Source organism: Physeter macrocephalus, chromosome 20 (assembly GCF_002837175.3).
Source record: "Physeter macrocephalus isolate SW-GA chromosome 20, ASM283717v5, whole genome shotgun sequence".
Classification (NCBI taxonomy): Eukaryota; Metazoa; Chordata; class Mammalia; order Artiodactyla; family Physeteridae; genus Physeter; species Physeter macrocephalus.
The window spans coordinates 108,165,234-108,191,589 of NC_041233.1; the positions used below are offsets into that span (position 1 = coordinate 108,165,234).

The 26,356-nt window shown below is 43.0% G+C and overlaps 1 protein-coding gene across 6 annotated transcripts in view; it reads right to left on the bottom strand.

The window, feature by feature from the left end:
* STOX2 (storkhead box 2) overlaps positions 1-26,356 on the bottom strand; it is a 113,657-nt gene that overhangs the window by 13,095 nt on the left and 74,206 nt on the right. For 3 of the 6 annotated variants that reach the window (XM_028481405.2, XM_024117360.3, XM_055081149.1), the window contains exon 2: positions 7,022-7,174. In XM_028481405.2, coding sequence (XP_028337206.1) covers positions 7,022-7,174 — 153 coding nt within the window. Of the gene's footprint in view, positions 1-7,021; positions 7,175-20,702; positions 21,571-21,695; positions 25,334-26,356 lie in introns of those variants that run through there. The other 3 variants (XM_028481404.2, XM_007102852.4, XM_028481403.2) reach the window with 3 other exon arrangements.

The window sequence follows — 26,356 nt, forward strand, 5'->3', positions numbered from 1 at the left end:
GATGTGAAGAGACCCTGGTAGAAGGTAGCTAATTACTAGCCAAGGGGAGAGGCTGGGACAGATTCTCCCCTCACAGCCCTCAGAAGAAACCAACCAACTCTGCTGATACTTTGATTTGGGACTTGTAGCATCCAGAACTGTAAGACAAGCCACCTGTACTTTGTTATGACTGTTTTAGAGAACTACTACATCTGGTATCACCTTAGGCAACTTGCTTAACCTCTCTGAGCCTCTACTGTCTGTCATCAAAATGTGGACAATAATAGTACCTACCTTCAGAGGGTTGTTGTGAGTTTAAATGAGTTTAGTGTATGAAGAACAGTGCCTGACACAGTGAGCGCTCATAAATGTTAGCTATCAGTAGTCTCAACTTCGGGTCAGGATCCATGGAAACCCCCATTACCTTCAAAGAACATTGTGTAACAGCCTAGAACAGCTGGGTAGGCTGAGAAGTTTAGGCTCCCCCAATCGTTCCAAAACTATGCAAGTGAAATACAAAAACACTAGAAATGGCCTGCACTTCTCAAGGGGAGAGAGTCCATGTATGAGTAAGTTACATACCCATTTTTGTTACCCTCTTTGGAGGGCACCCATTGTGATCAAGGCAGAAAAGATAACACTGCTTCTGAATGATGTATTGTTTAATATAATTATTTAATTTTTGAGCTGCATGGTTTCCTTTTTGTCTAAGGTTCTACTCTTGAGCAATGTATGTTGGTTTTTATGCAAATGTATGTTGGTTTTTAAGGCTGGTAAAATAACAGATTTTTAAAAAAAATTTAAGGTAGTTTCCGTACAAAACAAAAATGAGTGCCAATTGAATTAGTGATACAACCCAGGCTATATATTTGCAATTCGTGAGAGCCAACATAATACAGAAAATGCGTGCACCTAAGAGGAGCAACTTAAAAGAAGCTTCTACGCCCTTGGTAGTAACCCTACTAATGTTCTGCTTCTGCTGCACAACCTCAGGGGGCACTAGTCACACAGAAATTTTTCAAAAAATGGGAAGGCTCATTTAGAAGAATTCATGATTGACTGGTTTACTACGCTGCTATAAAAAAGGAAAGCTGAAGAGTTATTCATAAAAATAGCTATTACTATAAAACAAAAATTTCACTGATTTATAGAATTTGCTGATTGGAGGCCAACCAAGTGCTGATCTTAGAAAACTCACAAAACTATACTGGAATCATGAGTACAATGCAATCATGTTTATTTACCAGTAAGAATAAGCTCTCTGAGTGTTCCCAAATGAAGGAATAAGAAAGAGTTTCCAGAGAGAATTTACATTTAAAGTTTTGATGTCTTGGATTTTCAAGTGTATCAATCAAATAATGTTTAATTTGAAAAAACAAACTAGAAACATTCCCTGTCCAATCCATTTTCCATACCTCTACCTGTGAGTTTTCAAAGCTTTACCTGAAAGTCACTGATATTTATGATTATCATTTTATTATTAAGCCCCAGTATAATGACTGGTATCTTCAATTGTCTATGAAACCCAGGATTCCACTAGAAATCTGTAGGGCTCACCTGAAAAAGGGATGGCTGTGACAGAGATTGTCAAGGTTTGCATATTCCATCACTTCCATATTCTAGTCCCAAAGTTCACCGTGAGTTTGGATTTTGATAGCGTAAAGAGCAAAGGTAAGCTTTACACTCAAATATGGCTGGAGTCTGACCTCTCTCCTTTCCTACACCTTTACATCTCTCAAAGCAAAAATAGATATTTCAATATACTGCATGCCAATGGGAGGTTATTTAGACTTATATACCACTTTAATCTTGCAAATCTGACAATCGTTGGAACAGAGCACATATGTACATGTTCTGTATGGTAAGCATTTTAGACTGAAAACTTAATGGGTTTCTTCGGATGATTTCTTCGTGTTTGTGAAGGACATTGGCTGAGGGGGAATTCAGTAAGAAGCGATGTAAGCGGATGAACTGGAGACAGAACACAGTATAGATAATGTTAGTCTCCAGCAAACTCGAAAGTCGACTTCAAGCCCATAAGCAGACTTATAGATCTAATTCTATTCCCCTGAGGGTCAACTTTCCTCCCGGGAAGATCCAGGTGCAATAACTTAACAAATAGTAGTCCAACTTAAATGATCACTCTGGATGGATGAGGACCTATTTGTTTATTTTTAAAATTTATTTATTTTTAATTGAAGTATAGTTGATTTACAATGCTGTGCTGATTTCTGCTGTACAGCAAAGTGATTCGGTTATACATATATACATTCTTTTTTATATTCTTTTCCATTATGGTTTATCACAGGATATTGAATACAGTTCCTTGTGCCATATAGTAGAACCTCGTTGTTTATCCATTCCATATATAATAGTATGAGGACCTATTTAGAAAGCTGAGAAGCAGTAATTATTCTTTTCAAACCTTTAAAAAATATTCTTATGTCTATAATGTGAACTGGTGTATAAAAGTTGTTTTCAAAAATTTAACCAATATAGAAAGATGATAAAAAGGTTTAAGTATCGGCATATCAGACATTTTTACTAGAAGTCTTTTTAATAAAAACTTTCTTTAGAATATGGATGTCCAAAACAGGAAGAGGCCAAAATCTAGACTATTCTTTCTATTTCTAACATATGCATTAAAAATAAGAGTTTGAATGTTTTAATAATATTCGGTTAGACTTCAAAACTTTATTTTCAAGTAGTAAAATAATAAAAAGTAAATAGTGTTACCTTTAAAAAAACAAAAAAAAATGATATTTGAACCCCTCCAAAGTTTTAGAATTGCACTGAAATACATTTTTCAAACAGAATTTGAACAGTATTAAGTTTTCTAAATTGTTCTGTTCTGAAGTAACTTAAATGATAGCAAAAGAAAAATGAAAGGAAAAAAAGAAAAAAGGAGGAAGAGAGATAAGAAAAGAAGAAAAGAAGGAAGGCAGGCAGGAAACAAAACTTCATTTCGGGAAATACTAGTTTAAAATACAGAGCTACTGCTGAACAAAGTTTTAAATAATTACCACCTTGCCCTAAACCAGTGGTTGGCAAAGTTTTTCTGTAAAGAGCCAGATAGTAATAACTATTTCAGGCTTGATGAGCCATATGATCTGCCAGTTGCCACTATTCAACTCTGTAACTGTAGCCTAAGGAGCCGAAAACAATATATAAACGAACAGGTGTGGCTGTGTTCCAATAAAACTTTATTTACAAAAACAAGTGGAGGGACACACACAGCCTGCAGGCCATAGTCTGCCAAGCCCTGCCCTAGACTCAGGTTTGTATGGTGTCCTTGCTAACTTCTAGGGTTGACTAATAAATTATCATATGAAAAAGGTTAGGTTAGCTCCTCTTGGTCCATCTGAATGCAAGGCCTTGGGATTTAGGGTCACTTACCATAAAAACTAGCAAAGAGCTGTTCTATGGATTTCTCTACAAAGTATTCCAACTTAGTGATACTGTTAGCAGCTGTCTGGCAGTGACCCACAATTACCTATTACATACTGGCTCTGTGTTCTTTCTGTTCCCTATTTTTTTTTTAATTAGTTTTTAAAATTTTATTTATTTTTGGCTGCGTTGGGTCTTCGTTGCTGTGCGCAGGCTTTCTCTAGTTGCGGTGAGCGGGGGCTATTCTTCATCGTGGTGCGTGGGCTTCTTATTGTGGTGCCTTCTCTTGTTGCGGAGCACAGACTCTAGGCGCGCGGGCTTCAGTAGTTGTGGCTTGCGGGCTTCAGTAGTTGCGGCTCGTGGGCTCTAGAGCGCAGGCTCAGTAGTTGTGGCGCACGGGCTTAGTTGCTCCACGGCATGTGGGATCTTCGCAGACCAGGGCTCGAACCCGTGTCCCCTGCATTGGCAAGTGGATTCTTAACCACTGCACCACCAGGGAAACCCTCTGTTCTCTATTTTATGGCCCTGTAATGGGAGATATGTAACCAAGTTTGGAAAAGCTATGGGATCTCTCATGAACCTACATAAAAACAGAGGGATTTTAAAAGCGGCTGGGATGTTTGATGTCAGAGGAGGCTACCCAGGTAAAAGGCCAAAAAGAATAGCCTTCCTTCACAAGAGCATTAGTTCATGAACACATCTGTCCCCTTAAGTGATCTCACCTGGGATTCTCTTATCTTAGTATTGAACGGAAAAGGAGTTGCCTGGAAGTTAACAGAGAAAGACAGACAGACAGTGAAGAATATTCAGAGATAATAAAATGTTAGAAAATTTAAGATAATCAATAGGTTGAAGGGGTGGGCGCATGTCAGAGCTTTTAAAGAGTACATGTAATTTCAAAACATATTACAGTTGACACTTGAACAATGCAGGGGTTAGGGGCACCGACCCCCCTCGTGGTCAAAAATCCGGGTACTGCTATGTCTGCCTCAAAAACAGAGGAATTGATAAAAGACTCACCCAAGGGCAGGAAGCTGAGAGAGTCTGGTTTTGATTCCACATATTGTGATCTCTAATTGAACACAAACATTCCCTTACCCTTAGTTAATTTAAAGATCTATGAAAGGAAAATACAGATACTAGATTTATTGAAAAAAATTCATGGATAAATGGACTTGCACAGTTCTAACCCGTGTTGTTCAAAGGTGATAATGAGAAAACCCCAAAAGGAGGAAAAAGAAATCACTGGGAGAGAAACAGAAAGTCCCTTTGGGGCAACAGGAAAAGTGGGGAGACTGAATACGGTGGGTGACTGTTTAAAAGCAGTCCCTCTACCATGTCCCCACGGGTGGGCTGCATTTCCCTACACGTTAACTTTGAGTTTGGCCAGGTGTGCTTTGGTCAATGAAATGTTAGTGGGCGTGGCATGACCAGAGGTCTGAAGAGCCCCAGAGCTCCCGGACTTGCTCTCTTGGACCTCTGCCACCCCAACGAGCAGAATAGGTCCCCTTCTCCAAAGAGGACAGAGTACAGGTGGAACAGTCACCTGGCAAGTTCCAGCCTGGACCAGCTGACTCGTGGAGAACCCACAGACCCACGAGCTAAATAAATGTTCGTTGTCATACGTCACGGATGTTCTGTAACTGTTACCCAGCATTTGTGTAGCAAAAGCTAACAAATGCAGCCAACAGCTCATTTTACTGAGGTTTAAGGTCTCTTCTAGGTCGAATGAAAAATATGTCAAGTGTTTGTCGCTCATTTTCAACGTAAGCTCTGTTTCAAGCTAGGTATGGGTTGAGATCAGGCCAAGTTGGCAAACTGGGGGCCCAATAATGTGTTTTATTCGACTCGTATGTCGTCAGCATACACACGTTAAAATACACACACACACATGCAAGTTGCCATTATTTAAGGAAATTTATAGATTTCACATAAAACTGTATTTCCAGATTGTCTTAAAAAATTAGAAGATTTGGCAACTCTGGCAGGGTTCTATATTTTTTGGCGGGGCGGATACAATACACTGGAGCTGAGTAGTGGGCTGCTTCTCTTGAGACAGGACATGAGAATTCCTCAGCTTATCACCACACCTAACATCTTCTAGCACTGGAGGCATCAGATACTATTCATACAGTGGCTGGGCTATTATCTTCTTTTTATAATACTTAAGAGAAAAAGACGATCCTGCAATCCCACTCCTGGGCATATATCTGGAGAAAATTCTAACTTGAAAAGATACATGCACCCCAATGGCCACAGCAGCACTATTTACAACAGCCAAGATGTGAAAACAACCTAAGTGTCCATCAACAGATGAATGGATACATAATATGTGGGGGGTGTGTGTGTGTGTGTGTATTTTCTCCCCCCAATAGAATATTACTCAGCTGTTATATTACTCAGCTGTTAAAAAGAATAAAATAATGCCATTTGCAGCAACATGGATGGACCTAGAGATTATCATACTAACTGAAATAAGTCAGACAGAGAAAGACAGATATATGTATACCAATATTACTTATATGTGGAATCGAAAAAAAGGATACAAATGAACTTATTTACAAAACAGAAACAGACTCAAAGACAGAAAACAAACTTATGGTTACTAAAGGGGATAGCAGTGGTGGGGGGGTGGTGGCAGAGATAAATTATGAGTTTGGGTTTAACATGTACACACTACAATATACAAAATAGGTAAACAACAGCGACCTGCTGTATAGCACAGGGAGCTACACTCAATATAGGATAATAACCTATAACGGAAAATAATCTGAAAAAGAATATATATATATATATATATAAAATCACTTTGCTGTACAGTTGAAACTAACACAACATTGTAAGTTAACTATACTCCAATAAAAAAATTGAAAAATTAAAAATATTTTAAAAGGAAAAAGAACCATTTTATTTAATTTTTTTCTTTTAAAATAAGGTCAGTTTAATTTATCAAATAGCGTACTCTTAAAACTCATCAGGCCGTGACATGAACATGCACGATAATGTTTATTTATTTATTTATTTATTTATTTATTTATTTATTTATTTGGTATGCGGGCCTCCCTGTGTTGTGGCCTCTCCCGTTGCGGAGCACAGGCTCCGGACGCGCAGGCCCAGCGGCCACGGCTCACGGGCCCAGCCGCTCCGCGGCACGCGGGATCCTCCCGGACCGGGGCACGAACCGGTGTCCCCTGCATCGGCAGGCGGACACGCAACCACTGCGCCACCAGGGAAGCCCTAATGTTTATTTTTGACATCACTCTCTTTGTAGCTGAGTCCCTTAGGACTCAAATTTTCAGTTGTTTCTGACCCGGTCCCATGAATGAAGACATTCACGTACTTTAAGAAGGTTGTATTGTCAAGGTTAAATGGAATTGTGGTCGTTTTTCACAGAATTCTTCAAGGATTCTGATTTAATTTCTTTCCCTCAGTGCCAATTAAAAACGATTACAGCTGAAGAAGGCAAATTATTTTTGAAGTGACACTACTAGTGCCTTGGTTTTTAATTACAGAACTAAGAAAAGTTACTGGTCAGTTTTGTCAAAGATTTTTCTTTTCCTACTGGACTTAAACATGGGATGAACTGTCCATAGGAAGTCCCAGGGCAGCCAGAGCACACATCCATTTGGGAAGTGCCTCATTCTTTTCTTGTTACCTGGGAAACAGGTGGTCAGGTGCTCCATCAGTGCTTCTTGGGTGACAGGTTTTCTTGCCGAGTTCATTGCGGAGATGGCCAAGCAAAGGATTTCCCCGAGTGGGATAAACTGAGATTGACTGATGGGAGACATACTGATTGGTGACACATCACCTGTAGAAAGACAATTTTCAAGTAAGTGGTTCATCCAGACCCAGCCACTTGTCACACACACAGCTCCACACCCACGCGCCCCTCCCGTGACTCTCACCTGTTCCTTGTGCAATGAATACAATCAACCCTCAACACTGAGGGGCGTTACAGCCACGTCCACTCAGGTGGAAAGACGTGCACAGAACGGCGGAAGCTTCGATTGCTTCCACAAAGAAGACTTGCGTTTAAAACCTGAGATCTCGTTTAAATAGACTTGCTACTGAAAGGCTTGCAACAACGGAGCCTCTTCAAATGACCTCTGCTTTTATTAACTCGGAGCTGACTTATTTAATAACTGTCATTCACATCTCGACAAAGGCACTTGTGGGAACTTGAGGATTCATTCATTCAAACGCTGGGTGCCCCTTGCCCCAGGCTTCTGCCGGGGGCTTGGGAGTCACTTGGGAAAGTGAATAAGCCCCCTCCCACCAACATCTCTGCCCTCAAGGAGTTTCCATTTAAGCGGAGGAGACAGACCAACGTTCATCGTGCGCCAGAGAAGGCTGAAAAATAAACTGGGGCAGAGCAGGTAGGGTGATGTACGCCGCCTGGAGGGGAGGATGGAGCTTAGAACCAGGAAGCGAGAGGAGGTTTTACCAGGGTCGTGCAGCCTGAATCCGGTGCTGAAGTGGGAGGGTGCCGGGTGGCTGTGGGGCGTAGAGAGCAGCAGAGAAGGGGGACAGGTATATAGGGACTATTATCAGCAAAGAGCCGAGTGCCCAAGGCCTTCATTCTATGAAGGACGGTGCACCAGAGAAGGAGTTTAAGGAATGACAATGTCAGGTATGAATTTCAAGAAGAGGACTCCAGTGGCCACGTGGAGGACGATCTTACCACCCAGGAGGGGCCCTGGCATCCTGCACACGTTTGCATCTGAAAGAGCCAATGCAGGTGGGGGGAGGCTGCAGACCCAGAAGCCAGGGGCAGCAGACATGGCCCTTGGGGAGCCGGCAACATTCAACGCACATAACTGCCTTCCTTCCTGCAATCTTGGCGTCACAGTGTGGTGATTTTCAAGTCACGTTTCAAGGAAGGATCCCTAGCATTCCCCGGAGAGGCTTCTGGGGGCAGGGAGGGGTGCCCCCCGCAGAGGGAGGGGTGGGAGGGCAGGGAAGTCTGCTCCTGACATCTGGGTGCCACCTGTTTCCTCCTTGGGGTTCTGTAAGGTTTCACTTGAGAAAGGCCATTCAGAAAGGGGGTGAAACCATCAGCAGAGTAGAAAATCTGTGAGCTTCTAAGCTTCTTTCCCACATGGATTTACATAATCTCTCCTCTTGTTTCCAAGTATGATTTCACTCTTGTTACAAATCACCATGACTAACCAGAACTGGACTTGGGCCAACCTGTGGCATTAAGCAGCACCCTCCAGGAAGGTGTCTGGGTGCTCTGGGGTGGACCAGCCTGCTGCATCCAGCCACAGCTCCTAGTTTGATGGGGGAATCCTGAGGCCCTTGGGGAAAGAACGTGAACCCTGCTTTGACGGACTGGATGGGAAATGGTTTGATGGATAAAACCAGGCAACAGCACCTGGGCATGAAAACCAACAGGTGAGGGGGTAAGTCTAACAGGTGCACCAGATGAAGCAGCAGGACCCCAGTGTCAAAGGTTGAAGCCGACCTGTGTCATCCCCGAGCCCAGCTCAGCCCGATGCTCCCCTCTTTCCTGCGTCCCAATCAGCTCTGCTGTGGCTCCATTCTCTGTAAGATGGGTATGACAAGAGGGAGACCACCTCCTCAACAGCCAGAGACAGGGGGGAAATACACAAATCCAGAACAGCAGAAACCAGGAACTGACCTAACTTAGAACCCACGGACTGCCAGGGCCTATGGGATGTAAGTCTCATAAAGAGACAGACCTCTGAGAGATGCTTGCAAATATTTGTTGGGGTAGCAGAGGGAAGAAGCTGGAACACGGAATTTTGGGCTGCTGCTGAGGCTGTCAGTTTCACTCACAGGCCGGTGAAACTCAATTCATATTGGTGACTCAAAAATGACAGAACTGGGCTTCCCTGGTGGCGCAGTGGTGGAGAGTCCGCCTGCCGATGCGGGGGACGCGGGGTCGTGCCCTTAGGTTTAACGGTAAAGGCTCAGACACATTTTCTTTAAAATTGGGGACAAGCCAAGGTTGGCCACAGTCACCACTAATTGATGTCTGGCCAATGCTCTAAGGAAATCTTGAAAAAGGCAAAAAAAACCCCAAAACCCAAAAAACAACAAAAAAAAACCCCAAACAGTGTTAAGAGTTGGGAAGTATAAGAGAAAACTATTTATAGATGGTATGGTCTCTACAGTGACGAAAAGAATCAATATACCTGAGAGTTCAGTAAGGTTGCCAGATGCAAGATTAATTTATGAAAATCAATAGCAATTTTCTACACCAGTAATAACCACCTAAAAATAAAATTAAAAAGATAACATTCATAATAGCAATAAAAATTAAAAGTATCTAAGTATTAAGCAAAACTCGAAGGACTGCTATATAGAAAGATAATTTGAATAAATGAGACATTCTATTTTAGAAAGGACCATAATAACATTATAAAGATGTTATTTCTCCTGTAATAAACTGTAAATTCAACACCACCTCAATCAAAAATCCAGTTGGATTTTTTGAAGACCTTGATAAATTTACTCTGAAATGTATAACGAGGAATTTAAAAATCCATAAAAATCTAGAAAGGAAGAGTAAAGAGGGAGTTTTTCCTATTAGATACTAACACATATTCATAATCATTGTAATAAAAATTGTGAGGCTGGGGCTTCCCTGGTGGCGCAGTGGTTGAGAGTCCGCCTGCCGATGCAGGGGACGCGGGTTCGTGCCCCGGTCCGGGAAGATCCCACGTGCCGCGGAGCGGCTGGGCCCGTGAGCCACGGCCGCTGAGCCTGCGCGTCCGGAGCCTGTGCTCCGCAACGGGAGAGGCCACAACGGTGAGAGGCCTGCGTACCAAAAAAAAAAAAAAAAAAAGACAGAATTACGTGGACTGTGACCATCTCAGCAGGCAAGCTTGCTACTGGCCAGAAGAGTGTATTTAAATCTTTGAAAACCTGTTGTGCCCTTCATTCAAACACAACCGTATTCTAAAGGCTTCTGTGTAAAGGATGAACTAATGGTGGTGGTGAGATGCAGTAGAGGGTTGTGTTTGGAGCTACTCATGTTCAAATCTCCCCTCCCCATGGTGGCCGCGTAGCTCAGCCATAGCCACTCTAAAGATCCCTCCTGTGGATCCTTCTCTGTCCCTCCACCTTCTACAGGACAGGGTGAGCTGCAGTGAGGCAGGTTTCTTAAGAGTTGCTAGGTTGGTTACGTGGACTTCAAAGTCACACGGGAATTTTTTTTTTGGCCATGCCACGCGGCATGTGGGACCTTAGTTCCCCGACCAGGGATGGAACCCATGTCTCCTGCAGTGGAAGCATGGCATCTTTTTTTTTTTTTTAAACATCTTTATTGCAGTATAATTGCTTTACAATGGTGTGTTAGTTTCTGCTGTATAACAAAATGAATCAGCTATACATATACACATATCCCCATATCTCTTCCCTCTTGCGTCTCCCTCCCACCCTCCCTATCCCATCCCTCTAGGTGGTCACAAAGCACCGAGCTGATCTCCCTGTGCTATGCGGCTGGGAAGCACGGCATCTTAACCACTGGACCTCCAGGGAAGTCCCTGGAATAATTTCATAAGTCAGATGAAAAGGACAATGGGGTCAGCTAACAAGGGCGGGGTGGGGGGGTGGGTGGAGATCAAAGCACGTTCCAGTACCTTTGGACCTGTGCATCATTTGGGAGGGTAACACCTTCTAGAATTTGCCTATCATACTTATGGACTTCTCAGAAGACTAACGAGACAAAAATACTACATAGGATTTTTAAAACTAATGCAGGTCTATTTTCTAATTTTGTATAGGTTATGGGGAACTTGAGCATTCTGTAAAAAAGGAAAGACTCTTAGCAAAATTAACGAGTTTAGGTCATGCTTATCCTTATGCTGTTAGCTGCAATTCTTTGTTTAGTTTAACTAACAAATATCAAACGTTTACTGATCTTCTAAGTTCATTTCTTTTCAGTCATTGCAGCCAACTGTAAGAGGCAAGTAAGCTTTAAGTGTCTCTGAAACGCATTGGTATTGAAAAAGCTCAGTTTCACTATAATACTGAATATGTGGAATAACATTTAACTCAGGAGAGAGAACCAAATGGAATTTGGATGCTCTAAGTGACCATCTCCACGTCCTCTTGTTTTTATACTGCGCTAAGACAAATTACTTCTCACTCCCGTCCCACCCCACCGGCCATCCTGTCTCCTCTACACCCACATGCTTCCTGGGTCTCTTCCCCCCATTCCATCTGCCGTGTGACCCCTACCCCAGGCCACTGTCCCCCCTCACCTGGCCCATGACAATGGCCTGATGCCTCCCAGCCCTCTCTCCTACCCAACACTCCCTCCACCACAGAGCAGTCTCCTTAGAAAAGTGTAAAACACGCCGCTTCCCTGCATGAAATCCGACAGTGACTGCAGACTGCGCCTAGGAGAGCGGGCCTCCTTGCCGGGTCTACGCTGGCCTGAGCCTGTCCACCCACACCTGGGACCATCCGCCGACCCCTCTCCCGCTCTGCCCTACAGCATGCTCACAACCTCCTCTGTTCTTTGAACTCACCAAGCTTTTTCCCCACTCAGAGCCTTTGCCTTTGCTGAGCCCCTGCCTGGGACGCTTCTCACGCAGATCTCTGCAGGACGGGCTTCTCCTCCTCTGGGTCTCCGTTTAAACAGGGCCTCCTTGGGAAGCCCTGCCCGGGCACCCGATCTAACGCTGTCCTAAAACCACAGCGCACTCTCTCTCATGTTACTGGATACTATGGTTTATAATAAGAAATATATGTTTGTTCTTCATCCCCATGTCTGGTACAGAGCTCCTAAAACGCTTGGAATTTCCTAAGTGGTGAGAGAGATCAAGGTATCTTTGTTACATCAGTGAGGTGACTTTTGGGCCCGCACCTAAGGATGGGGGCTCACAGCCAGGAGAACTAACCACGTGGTTACAGGGTTGGAACTTTCAGCCCCGCCCCCTGACCTCCACAGGGGAGAGGAGAGGGGCTGGAGATTGAATCAATCCTCAACGGCCAATGATTTAACCAAGCATGCTTATGCAATGAAGCCTCCATAAAAACCCAAAGGATGGGGTTCAGAGAGCTTCCAAGGCTGCTGAATACGTGGAGATTGCGGAGGGCGGTGCACCTTGGGAGGGCATGGAAGTTCCGTGCCCTCTCCCTATTCCTTGCCCTATGCACCTCTTCCACCTGGCTCTTCCTCACTTGTATTCTTTTATAATGCACTGGCACACTAGTAAGTAAAGTGTTTCTCCCCGTAAGCCGCTCTAGCAAACTAACTGAACCCAGGGAGGCGGTGGTGGGAGCCTCCAATCTATCACCAGTCTTTCAGAACACAGCCCTTAACCCATGGGATCTGATGCTTTCCAGGCAGATGGTGTTGGAATTGGGATGAATTGTAGGACACTCAGCTGGTGTCAGAGAATTGCTGGTGGAGTGGGGACCCCCCCCCCACTGGAATTGGTACCAGCGTCCTTCCAAGTCACTGTCTTTACCCTCTGAATGCGTGTATGTGTGTACTGGTATACTGTCTGTCTCACCCACTAGAATATAAGCTCCATGACAGAAGGAAACGTGAACCCCACATTCCTACATTCTCGGTGCCTGGAATAATGCAGAGCTCACACCAGACACCCAGTACTTGTTTGCTGAATGAATGAATATCCATTTACAACATCAGAATCCAAGGAATTGCTCAGGGTATTCAAAGAGTTGTGATTTTATTCATATATGTTGCTAAATAAATGCAAAACAAACACAGAATTTGAAGAGACCAAATATACTTAACCATGAAATTTCTAAGACTCTCCCTATTAATTTTGCCCAAAACATAGCAGTTACCACAGAAAAATAATTATACATTAAGTGAGGGTTAAGACAGGCATTTAAGATCTACATAAAAGGAATTATAGGCATCGATCAACACAACACAACATCTTATTCAAGTTTACAATGATTTTCTTTGGATCTTGTATCAGACCTACTTAAGGAACCAACAAGTCATTCTTAAAATATGCTACTAGAAAATTCTTCCAACAACTGGACCACATTTATGGTCAAAGAAGAAAACAAGGGAATGTAAATACTGCTAAAATATTATTGGTCACCATAATCTATAGAAACGACCACATTTTGCATAAACTATGAATTGTTACTTGTCTATAATTTATAGGATGGATTTTTCTATTGCCAGAATTAGTTCTGAACGTATTCATAAAGACAACTCCTGTAAAAGCTCATGGCTACTTTGTGGGCTAGCCAATTCTTTCTAAACTGCTATAATTCTGTCCTGTTGTTCTAGAAAGCAGGGGTAAATGGGTTTTATTTCAGCTTTAGTTTCTTACAAACATCCATTTAAGTCCAGTCCTCAGGGAACATTTGTCAAATCCAGGATCATTCAGATCAAGCCAAGCACGGTGACTTGGACAGAGCAGGCATGCAATAAATTTCTGTTAAATGAATTTAAACGGTGAGAAGGCATGACAATATTACAATTCTAAGTAAACTTTGTTGATTTTAAGAGCATTTCACATTAGGCTTCAAATACCTCAGTGAATATTTGGACACTTCTTTCATTTAAGGTACTACAGTCAGCCAAGAAGTATGAGGACAAAGATAAATGTGTGCGGTGGTGATGAGGAGTGAAGGATGCAGCCGCCGTACCAGAGGCGGGAGTGAGCGTGTGCAGGGCACGTGCAGCGTGCTGAGCTGGGGATGCTGAGGCCCTATTCTGGCACATCTGGAGCAGGCTGGGGGTGAGATGGAGAGAAACGTAGCCTCCTGGTAGACCAGTAGGCTGAGCTCTTACCCTTTATGCTGACGGGAACCCTGTGTATGTTTATACAGGGGAATCACATGACACGTTTGTGTTAGAAAATCACTCTTGTGCCACTGTGGGGAACAAACTGATGACTATTACCACCACCAGGCAACTGAGAAGGAGGGTCTGGGACAGCAAGCAGAAACCATGCATGTGCCGACTTCCTCTGTCTTTTATCTTCTACACGTGGTGACTTCCACCTCAGAAATATCTTTATCATGCCCACGCATTTTTACTATTTAACCCCCTCTATCTACTCTCCCTTCCAACTTCTGGCCAGTTACTTTAGTTGGAACTCTTTCAAAAAATTCTCTCTCACATAATTCACGTTTTCAAGAAATTTATTTATCTCTTAGATACCCCAAACCTCTGGGCACTCGAGTTCCAAAATTGTTCCTATCTTGGTTCTTTTCGTAGGAAAAAAAAAAAAGTAAGAACTATAATAAAGCTCAGTCCTCTATGAATGCCATTCTCCCCAGTCACTAATTTAGGTTCTCTGTGCTCCCCAACCTTTGCATACGCACGGGGGGCGGGGCGGGGGACGGACACAATTAAGAACATGTGACTTCCATGACAACCTACATTCACCCCTTCCCGGATGATACCCACAGCTTTCCAAAAGATACCTACCAGAAAGACAAAGATAAATCGATTTCCTTTCGTCTTAAAGTACCCATCTTCACACCCATCAAGTACGAAAAGGAAAGCTGGAATTTTTCCAGGTGGATCACGTCACCGTAAACTATAATACAACCTTGAAAGTTCCCCGAAGTTCCTCTTCTATCTTAGCCTTCTTTAAAGAATCTTTTATTCCCAAGTACCAGCATTCCGTTTGAATGATCCTGTTTTCCTCTTTATTTTTACTGTCTTGTTTTCCATCGTAAATGTCAATTCACTCTGTATTCTGGATTGAAGAGTTACCTTTGACCCGAACGAAGTTCAGGAACCAAAGCAACCTACTTACAAATGTAGTTCTGAAACTGTACTAATTTATCATTGGGAAACTGCCAATATCAAAAGGCATTCAGGAGATAGTTTGATAAGTGCCCAGTGCCTTATAACAAAATATAATTACCACTCTGTGTCTGCAGATGAGGGTTTGGATGATTCAAATTTCAAAGATTCCTTCAGACTCTCAAATTCTTTGATTCTATATCAATGCAGCAGAATTCTGGCATAAAAGCATAGTATAGTACTGCTGTCTACCTCTATTTCCGTCTTGCTGGAGAAAACTAGTTTAATGCTCATCCAACCGGAAAAAGTAGGCTGTAATTTTTAAAAGGATAGCAAAATAGATTGGCTATTAATTTTTTCCCGTGTAATAAAGGCTTCATAATTTACTCTTTTCTAACTCAAAGTCTTGCTCCTCAGGACCAAAGTGTGCCTGTTTTTGTTCTCTGCACTGCCAAAATTAACACTAAAATTAAAATTATAGATGCCAATAAAACTACCACATGCAGTAGATACCTTGACTCATAAAAATGGTCAAAACATGCCTGTAAAACGTACAGTGGGCACAGTGATAATATAGGTCTATTCCTTTCAACAAACTATTCATAGAACGACGAATGTGCCAAGTTTTATCTTCAATACCCTTGGGCCTGGGGAAGTCATAAGCTCTCTGAGGTTAAGCGAACAGTTTCTCGGAGGCAGAACATCAGACGAATCTTGTGTTTTATTACAATTTAGTTCAATTTATTAACCCCGATTTTATGTATAGGTGTTGTTTTTGGTTCTTTTAACAGACGGTTCTTTTTAAAAAGCTGTTCTAAAACAACACACATCCCCTTCCTATACACCCTCTTGCAGACCGAAATACCCTTACAGGAGGGCAGAACACACGACCCCCATCCACTCACACACTGCTTCATTTGAAGCAGCTTTCCCTTGAAACCAAATTACTATACTTGACTTTCAAATGTTTGTATCTGAAATTTAAAAGGCACCCGGCATTGGAAAAGGCATTTTTACCAGTTTACTGTATGTCTGGCTTATGCCACTGATCTCAGAAATTTAAGGCTGAGTCTTCATTGCAATCGGCGATGGCAGTAAAGTTGACAATAAAAAAATTTTTTGGAAAATTTAGAAACTCTCTAACAGCTTTTCTAAAGCTCCCTGTTGCTTTGTTTCAACACTTGATGGAGTTCTCTTAAAGAAGGTCTAATTCCTAAGCTTATTATTTAGATAAATAGTTTTAATTCAAAAGAAAATGTAAATAAGAGGCTCTCATTAATAATACTACAGTTAATGGTGTCTATTAGCTATGACTTACTAAGAAACTTCTAATGAGAGTTAAATAAGAGTGGTCATGGTGGCAGATGGCAGATACACACACACACACACACACACACACACACACACACACACACACACACGGGTTAACGTCCACCATATCACCTGAATCCGCTTAGCAGCCTGTCTAATGCAGAGACGCACTAGGTGTAATGACAAATCAGCCAGTTCATTGGTTTACAGAAGAAACCCATTATCTTCCCCAGGCTACAAGCTTTCATTAGTCATATTAGCTACTACTCTTGCAACTCAGATTTGACTACTGATGAAAAACTGTCATAGGATAAGCAGAGATGGACAAGCCACAAAGGGTGGAGAATCAGCTAGAGAAGGCAATGAGTGGACAGGGAGAAGTGAGAACTCCGTAGTTCGGGAGCTGTCTTCACCATCGCCAAGGATGATAACAGACATCTCTCTAATCATAGATCTCGAACACTCCTGGACCGCTCCGCTACTGCAATAGATTTGTAGCTGAAAAGTCACAATGAAAATATGAGCCATCGGGCCAATTATCCGTTTCCATAATTCAAACCTTTGCTAAGAAGTCTCCACATTATAACCCGAGTGGGGTGTATGTTAGGCACTGTGGAATAAAACATTCACACATCGGGCGCTCAAATGTTGTTGAGTAAATAGGTACTACACATACAGACGAGGCAAGGTAAGACCCTGCTAACCCCCGAGATGTTTCCCATCAACAGCAGCCTCCTTGCTCCCTAGTCCCTCATCCAGGGCTAAGTGAAGGCCATTTACCACCAGCGATAAAGTCATGATGAAATACCAGTCCTAGATGACAACAGGTAATAAGAGCTCTCGGATGTCATGCAATTCTGTAAGGCACCTGGCTACCAAGAGTCCTGTGCAATAAAGTGTCTTCTTTTTCTTCATTATAAGCACATCATGTAGGACAGAATCTAAAGCCCTATTTTAAGCTATCACATACTTCTCTTCCTTCTCCATTCTGTATCAGAACCTAGCCTAACACCAGAGACATTATCAGATGCTCCAAATTCTGCTGATGATATTTCTCAACTATAGTTCAATAAGTCAGTGTAAAATATCCAGGGTCACTCCCTTCCACTCTTTTTAAGTTAGAATCACCACAGCTGATGCTTAACCTTCGTTTTCTTTGCTTCAGCTGTTTAGGTCCCAACTATACTGTAACCAATTTCTGTAAAATACAGTTGTAATAGAACCAGAAGGCCCAATTAAATACAGTTCAAATATATACGTTGATAGTTCCCAAATTACAACCAAATCATACAGAATGCCACCAACTCCCCAATGAAGGAACACCTACCACCCCTTCAAGCTGTCATTGACAGAACTATAGACAAGTACACAGGGATGAAAGAGTACAAAAGGCCATTCAGACACACACACAGAAAAAACTCCCAATTCACTGTACCGGAAGTAACTTTTCTCTCCAAAGTCTGGCATTACAAGACGCTGGCGGAGGCCATGGACTTTGTCAGCCAAAACTTTAAGATCAGAGCCCAGTTCTGCTCTTCATTAGCTGTGTGATTTGGAGCAAATTAATTCATTTTTTGAGTCTCACTGTCTTCTTTTGTAAGGTGTACACAGTGACGGTCACCTTGTAGAGTTACTGAGGGGATTAAGTACTGACACGGTCCCTGACACCTAATAGATATTTAGTAAGTAGTTAGTATTAAAATTATTGTCCCCAAGCCTATCTAAATTTATTCAACTTACACTTTTACGGTGTTTGAATTTCTACTAATAGGAAAATCATTTGATCTTTAAAAAAAAAGCCTTTAAAAAATCATCTAAGGCGTGGAAAGGCTAGGAGGGTAGTGGTCTATCTCACACTAGTATGAATTAGTTTAATCAGATTGCTCACCTCTTGATTCTTATCTGTGAGCATGGGCACTGAGTGAATGGAATATTTTGCCTGGGAGGCAGCAAAGTTAAGATATATTTATAAACATACAGCATTTGGGATGTATTATTGGGCTGGAAGGGAATGGGAAACATGTAATACGTAGGGACTTTGGAGAGAGAAGAACAACAGAAGATGGGAAATTGTTTGGATAGAGAGTCACAAGTATATAAAGTTGGCCTATTTTAAGATTTTGTCTGGGCCAATCTTCTACCTGGGAAAGGGAAAGGAAACTCAGCACCTAAGTATAATGCTCTTAGTGCTAAAGATCAGTGATGCTAGGAGCTAAATAATTTCTCATGGAACCTGGGAGGCAAAAAGTCATTATGGTTATCTCTTCTAAGGAAAACGTCCTGTGGGATTCAAAAGAGTGACTTCCACACAAAACTTCAGAATGTAGCATACTCCTTACTTAAGGATGGCTTGTCCAATAATATTATTGTTCCAATTCAAAATGCTCTTAGTGCTAAAGATCAGTGATGCTAGGAGCTAAATAATTTCTCATGGAACCTGGGAGGCAAAAAGTCATTATGGTTATCTCTTCTAAGGAAAACGTCCTGTGGGATTCAAAAGAGTGACTTCCACACAAAACTTCAGAATGTAGCATACTCCTTACTTAAGGATGGCTTGTCCAATAATATTATTCTTCTTATTCAAATAAACCATAATCAGTGTCCATATTTAAGGGACTCACCTTCACATCTGTTCTTAACAACAACAATCCTTTACAAGCAGTGTAAGGCACTATCTGTAACCACATCTCAAGGTAAAAACCATCATCATTTCTAGAGTTACGTACTTAACTCTTGAGGTCTACCCCAGCATTAGTCTACCCGGGGAAGATTATTTACATGAACAAAGAGATCATTCGCACCCTCTGTGACAAATTAATGCTTTCTGCACTGCCTTCCTTCTTAATCAACTATTTGTTGAGCGCTTTCCATGTGCAGAGAACTGCTAGGAGATGGGAATTGCAGAGAAAGGCACAAATCTTGATCCTTGCCTTCAGTGAGCTAATAATTTAGGTGGGGAAACATGATATAAATGTGTAGAAATATAAGCAATTACAATATGTTCAAATTACCGTTTAAAATGTCCTTAGAAGAGATGTAAGAAGAAAATACTTGAATGGCTAGCAAATTAACTCCTATAATTCCTATAATAGGAATTTGGTCTAATTACATCTATCTATCTGTCTATCTAGAGAAGTTAATTCTATAACAGGACTAAGAAGTGACCTCCTGCTGGAGTATCAGAGAAAGCCCTTCTGTGGGAGGGAGATTTTGAATAAGGTATTTAAGGATGAGTAGAACTGATAGGTGTGAGGACATTATATTCTCAGCATGGTATGATGTGATCAAACATCCTTTGAAACGGACTCAACACCCTCAACTTTGCTTTGAAAATGCCAAGTACTAGGCACAAAGAAGACACATCTTTACAATGAAGAAAGGAAATAAGCATTCTTTCCTTCGGTGAAAGGGTGAGCTATGGGGGTGGATGTGAGAGCAAAGAGCAAAGAGATGTTTGAGGGTCCTGTCCAACGTAGGGTTTGCATTACTCTAAAATGTTCTAGTTATTATTACAAATGCATTTAACATTCTCAGAAATATTTTTTTAACGGAAAGTGCTAAAACCATAAATTTGATGAAGTGGTAAAACCACGCTTTCAGATTTGCCAGGTTTCACCTTGGAAAGGTAGCATGTAATGTACATTTGAGAACCAAGTTTTACCACCTCACTATTTAAAAAGAAAAAAAAAAGCTTTTGTGTGAAAAGCCCATGGATGTTGTAAGAAAATACCTCTGTAATCATCTGGCTCCTACAACGGACTATGATGAAATATGCTTACTTCCTTAGCAGTTAATAGCAACCTCTGTCTGATGTTGGAAGCAGTCCTTGAGCATATAAAGCAGGCTTTCTTGGATTTTAGTGCATTGGATGTAGGTTAACAGGCCAAATAACACACCAAATTTAGGGACTATATTGAGAAGAAAAAATTTCAAATAATATTTACTGAATGCCTCCATCAGAGGAGTGAAAGAGATATTACAGCTGATGGAAATTGGGAGCAGTTTAATTATTTCCTATTTGCACATCCTACAGCTGACTCTAGTCTCTGATGTGAGGCTGTGACATGAATCATGCTGGCGAGGTTGCATCTGGTGGGCACCTCCATGAAGCACGTCTACTGTCTAAGATTGAGGCTGCAGAAGGATTATCACAGGAAGACCATGTTTCAGAGGACAGGGCACCCTTATTGAGGGGGTTGATTACCATACATTTGTATCCATATCCATACAAAATATGGATACATTTTACCATATTTCTTTGCACACAACAACTCCTGAAAGAAAAGCAGGGGAGACCTACCTGACCCTTTCTGGACTGGCTCCATCCCCCAGGTAGCTTTGGCGCTAAAGCCTGGTGCATGCTAGGGGGTAGTATTTCAGGCACAAGAAAGAGCCAGTAACAGAAACGGACGTCCTAGAATCTGGAATAAGAAGAAAGAGTAAACTTTCAAGTCATAGATTGGCTACTGAGGGCACGTGGAACCCAGCAGGAATCTGGTACTTTACCTTGGTACATCTACTTGGAAAAAAAAAATGAGTCCCCCAACTCTCAGCTCTTCTGACAATTCAGGGCTGGAGATGCTGATACAAGTTCAGTTCAAAAGCTGGCAAAAAGCACCTTTAAAAAGCTTTATGAATGGACTTTGCTGGGATGATTTTAGAGGGAAACAAGTCTCTTTCCTATTCTTTCCTCCTATTTGCCTGGAACGGCTGGCATCCCGTCCCATGCCTAGTCCCGTCTATCATGGCCACTGGTCCTGAGCCAATATCCCACTGCAGTGCCTTGGGAATCTGCAGTGTCACTCCTCTTCTGCCTTGTTCTCTGCAAAGTGAAGTCATAGGGACGGATCAGCCAACCTGACTTCTCATTACCCTGCCCAGAATCCTTTGTGAGCTGAAATGAGTCATCACTCCAAGAAAAGCTACAGCCTCTGGTTGTCGGTACGGGCTCCTTTGTCTGTGCAATGCGGAGACTCTGGGCTGGGAATGCACTCCAGGCCCGGGGCTGCCAGGGGCACATCCTCCTCTCCAAGGAGCCCAGGCCCCCTCCCATGCTTTGAGCACCAACTCAGATCTTTTCACCATGAAAACAGGAAAAAGGGCAAATACCTCCGGATGCTTGGAGAAAACACACACACACACACACACACACACACATTAACAATGATCTGGTCTCATATACTCACCAGTTCACAATTATAAACCTCACACCTAAAGGGCAAATACCTCCGGATGCTTGGAGAAAACACACACACACACACACATTAACAATGATCTGGCATCATATACTCACCAGTTCATAATTATAAACCTGACACATGCGCTCTCTCTTTTTTCTTTCTTTCTTTTTTTTTTTTTAAGGCTGGCTTTTCATTGCAGAGAAGGACGTGTCTCCCTCCTGTGTGTAAGAGGCGGTTCGACTGTACCCTGGATCAAAGTTTAGCTGCAGCGAGCTATTTGTCATAAATTCCAGTTGCCGGGCAAGTCCCTGCAAGCCTGGGTCGCATCATTCCCAATGCAGTGCCGGCCGCCTTGCAGCCGAGACAGCCGGGGAGCCAGCACAGCTTTTGCCAGGAGAAGGACGGCATGGGGAATGAGGTCACTATGTCAAGAGCTCGTTCTCCCCGTGAGGTGCCCCTGAGCTCCCAACACGTCGGAAACCACGGCGGGGAGGGGTGTGGGATGATGCATAGGGTTTCTTTTCCATTGCTGCTTCCTCTGCTTTTTCTCCTTTCTTTTTTAGAATTTCTGTGCCTCACATCGGTAAGGCACAAAAAAGCCATTCCAGATATGTGCAAAAACATCCTTTTCACTGCACCGTTTGTACCGCACCACATGCTTGATGAGCCCCACGCTGAATCACTCAGGCATAGGCACGTGTACGCACTGTATTTACACACCCACGGACACACGGACACACAGAGGAACTTGTTTCGACAGAGCCGTAGAGAAAATGATTCATCTCTGTTTACAGTACAAGAAACGACACAGAAATGGCTCGAGACGGAAAAGGGGTAGGAGTTGGGAGAGAGGAAAGGAGGAGAGGAATATCAACCAGCCCCTTAAGACCACAGAAAAACGGAGTCTGAGAGGAAAAGAATAATTAAGAAGGACACGAATGCTGTCGTGTCGGTAATAATTCTGCCTGAACTCCCCCAAACAAAATAATACCCAAGCAGGCACCTCTCACTAGCTCCACTCAGGAACCAAAGAGATCCCGATAAATTAGCCCCTACTCCGAGCTGAAGTCGACTTGGGTAGCTGAGGATGTCTGCAGAGCAAATTCTCCCACCTCCTCATGAATACAGTAGCTAACCAGCAATAAAGATGAAGTCTAGGATGAGGCCGGAGCTGGGAAGTACAAAAACGCAACGAATCTCGCAGCAAGACGATCCCGGATCTCTGAGTGAGAAGGGCTGCCAGGCTAAAGCTCCACCAGAATCACAGGGTGTCTTCGCACCCGTGATGTAGCCCGTCTTCAAGGACCTTTTCCCTCAGAGCTCGGGCCTCGTCCAAGCCAGGCACATCCTCGGGTGAAGGCCTCCCCCACCAGCTGAGTCCTGGAACCCCACACAGTGCTTCCTATTCCGCCCTCGGAAAGCTAAACAACGTAGAACCCTCTTCTGTCTGACAACCCATCTGAGGGCTACAAATAATAACCCCGTGCCTACATTCTAAGCCGTCTCTTCTCTAGCTGTCCACGGTCTGGGACACCGCAGGTAAGTCTATGTGCATTTATGGATCCGCTGGTACGTTCCATCTCAAAACTATGAAATAAAAAAGCTTCCTCAGGTCCTTCTACCACCTGACACTTTTCAAATCCTCTGCCCTCCTGGTTCCTCGCCTTTGCTCCCGTTCGGGCATATCAAACTCCCTCTAAAAATGTCATATGAAGAACGAGATAGACTCTAACTGTGTCTCCCCACGGCACCATCACCTCCCCGGCTCTGGACTCTATATTCACCTGATCTAAGACAGTGGTAGGCTTCTGGCTATTGTCACACTTTCATCCCCTAGAGAACTTTTTCACATGATCTGCGATTAAGTCAGGTCTCATTTATGCAATTTAAAGAAAGAAAGAAGACGTCATCAATTATGCCGTATTCGTCTTATCAGAAACGGTCTGGTTGTGGTGTTCCCTTCCAATGTATTAACTCCTCTCCTTGGATATGCCACCTGAGCTCCCATCCGTGACGATGACTCAGTCTGTGGCCCAGCGCCAGGGCCTCCTCCCAGGACAGCTCACCTTTACTCAACACTCTCTGAGCTTGTTTATGTTGGTAGTCATTATAAATCCACCGAAATCCACCTAACTCAGCCCATTCCTCTTAGGCATAGTCTGATCGCTATAGGGTCTGAAGGCATGCCTAATAAATAAACCCTGCACCTTAAGAAGGCAATGATGTACTATATAAAAGTTAAGATCTATATCGAGATATCTTGACCTCTGGCACTGTAAGAGCATCTAGGGAAGCAGCTCTAGGTCACCGGACCACCTCTCGACAGCGAAAATCTCAAGTTCCCTCTATGACATAGAAAAGGTTAAGTAAGTGGATAAATATTTTCTAACATCCAAGCGTGTATGTTTCCATCTCTATGTGGGCCTACTATGCCCGCATATAAAAACTCATCCAAGCTTTATAAGGACCCACTAAGGAAAGTACTGTTATTAGCACCGTTTTAAAAAGAAATTAATTGCCCTCCTCAAGCTTCCGCAACTGGTTAAGTGACAGAGGCAAGGTTTGAACCTGGGGCAGGAGGCCTCGGAGGTCTGCCTGTCGACGATAACCACTGCAAACAAAATTTAAAAGAAACCAGAACTCCATCCCTCAACTTTTACCTTTAAATGGAAGCCAATTCCCTTTGTCAGCACATGAGGCCAGTCAGGTGAGGCTCCCAGGCTGGGAGCAGGTGCCTTTGCTCAGCTCTCTAGCCCCTAATGGAGTGTGTTCCAGCCTCAGCCACAGACGGCCATCGAATGGCCATGCAAAGGGGTGCCACTGACCCGCCAAAGCCGTAGCCTCCTTTTGCAGTCCTACCAATAAGGAGATGAGTTTTCGGATGGACACTCGTTAGCCTCAACTCAGAAATAAAGGCAAGAAATCAAGGCACTCTGATGTCTTAGATGCCAGTCTCTGATGGAGAGATGAACACAAGCCTCAACTACAGACATAATTAGCAGTCCTCCTCCTCCGCCTGGTACCTCTTGCCCCTCTGCATAACAGCATCAGTGTTACAGTCAAGACTGATGAACCTCATATAGAATATCGCAGAGGTGATCTCGGCTGACGAGGTGGAGGCAGAGGCTGCGCCTGGCATGTGGCTGGTTCCTCGGCGGAGGATGAAGTAGCAGAACCAGTAGTGACACAGTCACACAGGATCTTTAAAAAACACTTTGATGACTAATGGTTTAGCACGGTCTTAGGGCGACCGTACTTGATAAAACAGAGAGCCACGAAATGCCCTCAAATCAATTAAAGATATTTATTAGGGGCCTAACTGCAAATATTTAAGATGGTGTACATAAGGCAGGGTATATACATGGGTACACAAACTTTTTCATGAACAAATGACATGGTCTCCACTCTCAAGAAGCTTCTAATGAACTCGAGGAGATAAGATATTCACACATAAAAAGCACCAAGAACACAAGACAGTGTCTGTCAGAAGGGAGGAACAGGTAACAGGTGCCTCGAAAAATGCAGGAGAAAGAACCTGGGCTGAAGCAGTCAGGAGTGGCTTCCAGGCAGGACAAGCTCGTCCTAGCGTCTGGACAACAGGGAAAGGGCACACCATCAGTTAGAACGCGAGCTCCATGAAGAGAAGGGTTTTTGCATGCTCTATTGTTTACAGATGCATTCTTTTTTAAAATTGAAGTAGAGCTGATTTACAACGTTGTACCAATCTCTGCTGTGCAGCAAAGTGACTCAGTTGTACACATATAGACATTCTTTTTTATATTCTTTTCCATCACGGTTTTTTTTTTTTTTTTGAATATAGTTCCCTATCACCGCCGCGGCCTCTCCTGTTGTGGAGCACAGGCTCCGTGGCCATGGCTCAAAATAGTGTGTTAGTTTCTCCTTTACAACAAAGTGAATCAGTTATACATAGACATTCTTTTTTATATTCTTTTCCATCACGGTTTATCACAGGATACCGAATATAGTTCCCTGTGCTATATAGTAGGACGTTGTTGTTTATCCATCCTGTATATAATAGTTTACACCTGCTAATCCTAAACTCCCCATCCGTACCTCCCTCACCCCCTCTTCCCCTTGGCAAGCACAAGTCTGTTCATACAGGTACATTCTTGAAGGGTGCTTAGCCACCGGCAGGCAATGAATAAATTTGTGCTGAAGGAATGAATGACCTGGAGAGAGGAAGTATGAACCAAGGTATGGAGGTACGGATGGGAGGAGCATGAGGTAGGAACAGGGTGTTCACAGCAGGGCGTAGAGGGAGGAGGGAAGAAGAGGTGTCCTAAGATCTGATTAAGAAGAGTCTTTGAACGAGTAAGAAAATGACCCACCTGATATTCGCAATAAATTTCACTTCTTTGTTATAGCCTCGATCAATCTCCCCCCTAAGAAGCATTACCCCTGTGTGAACCCCCCAGTCTCTAAAAACAAGTATTTATAAGCTGACGCAGCTCATTAGAGGGAAGCTATGTAGATGGCATGGTCAGACGTTTTGCTCCCCCCGGGGTCTTCTCCACCTCCCAACACCACGGAGAAAGAAGTCTGTGATGCCAGGACTCTCTTCCCTCTGCAAAACTGTACCAATAGGGAAGAAAAAAACAATCCTAGCCTATAGCAATATTATATTAAACCTACCCTAATTCAATGTAGTTCAAGTCGACCAACATTTATTAAACACAACGTGGAAGACTCTCTGCCTGTCGCTGAGGTCAGTACAAGGATGAAGAAGTCACAGCTCCTGTCCTCACAGTTTTGC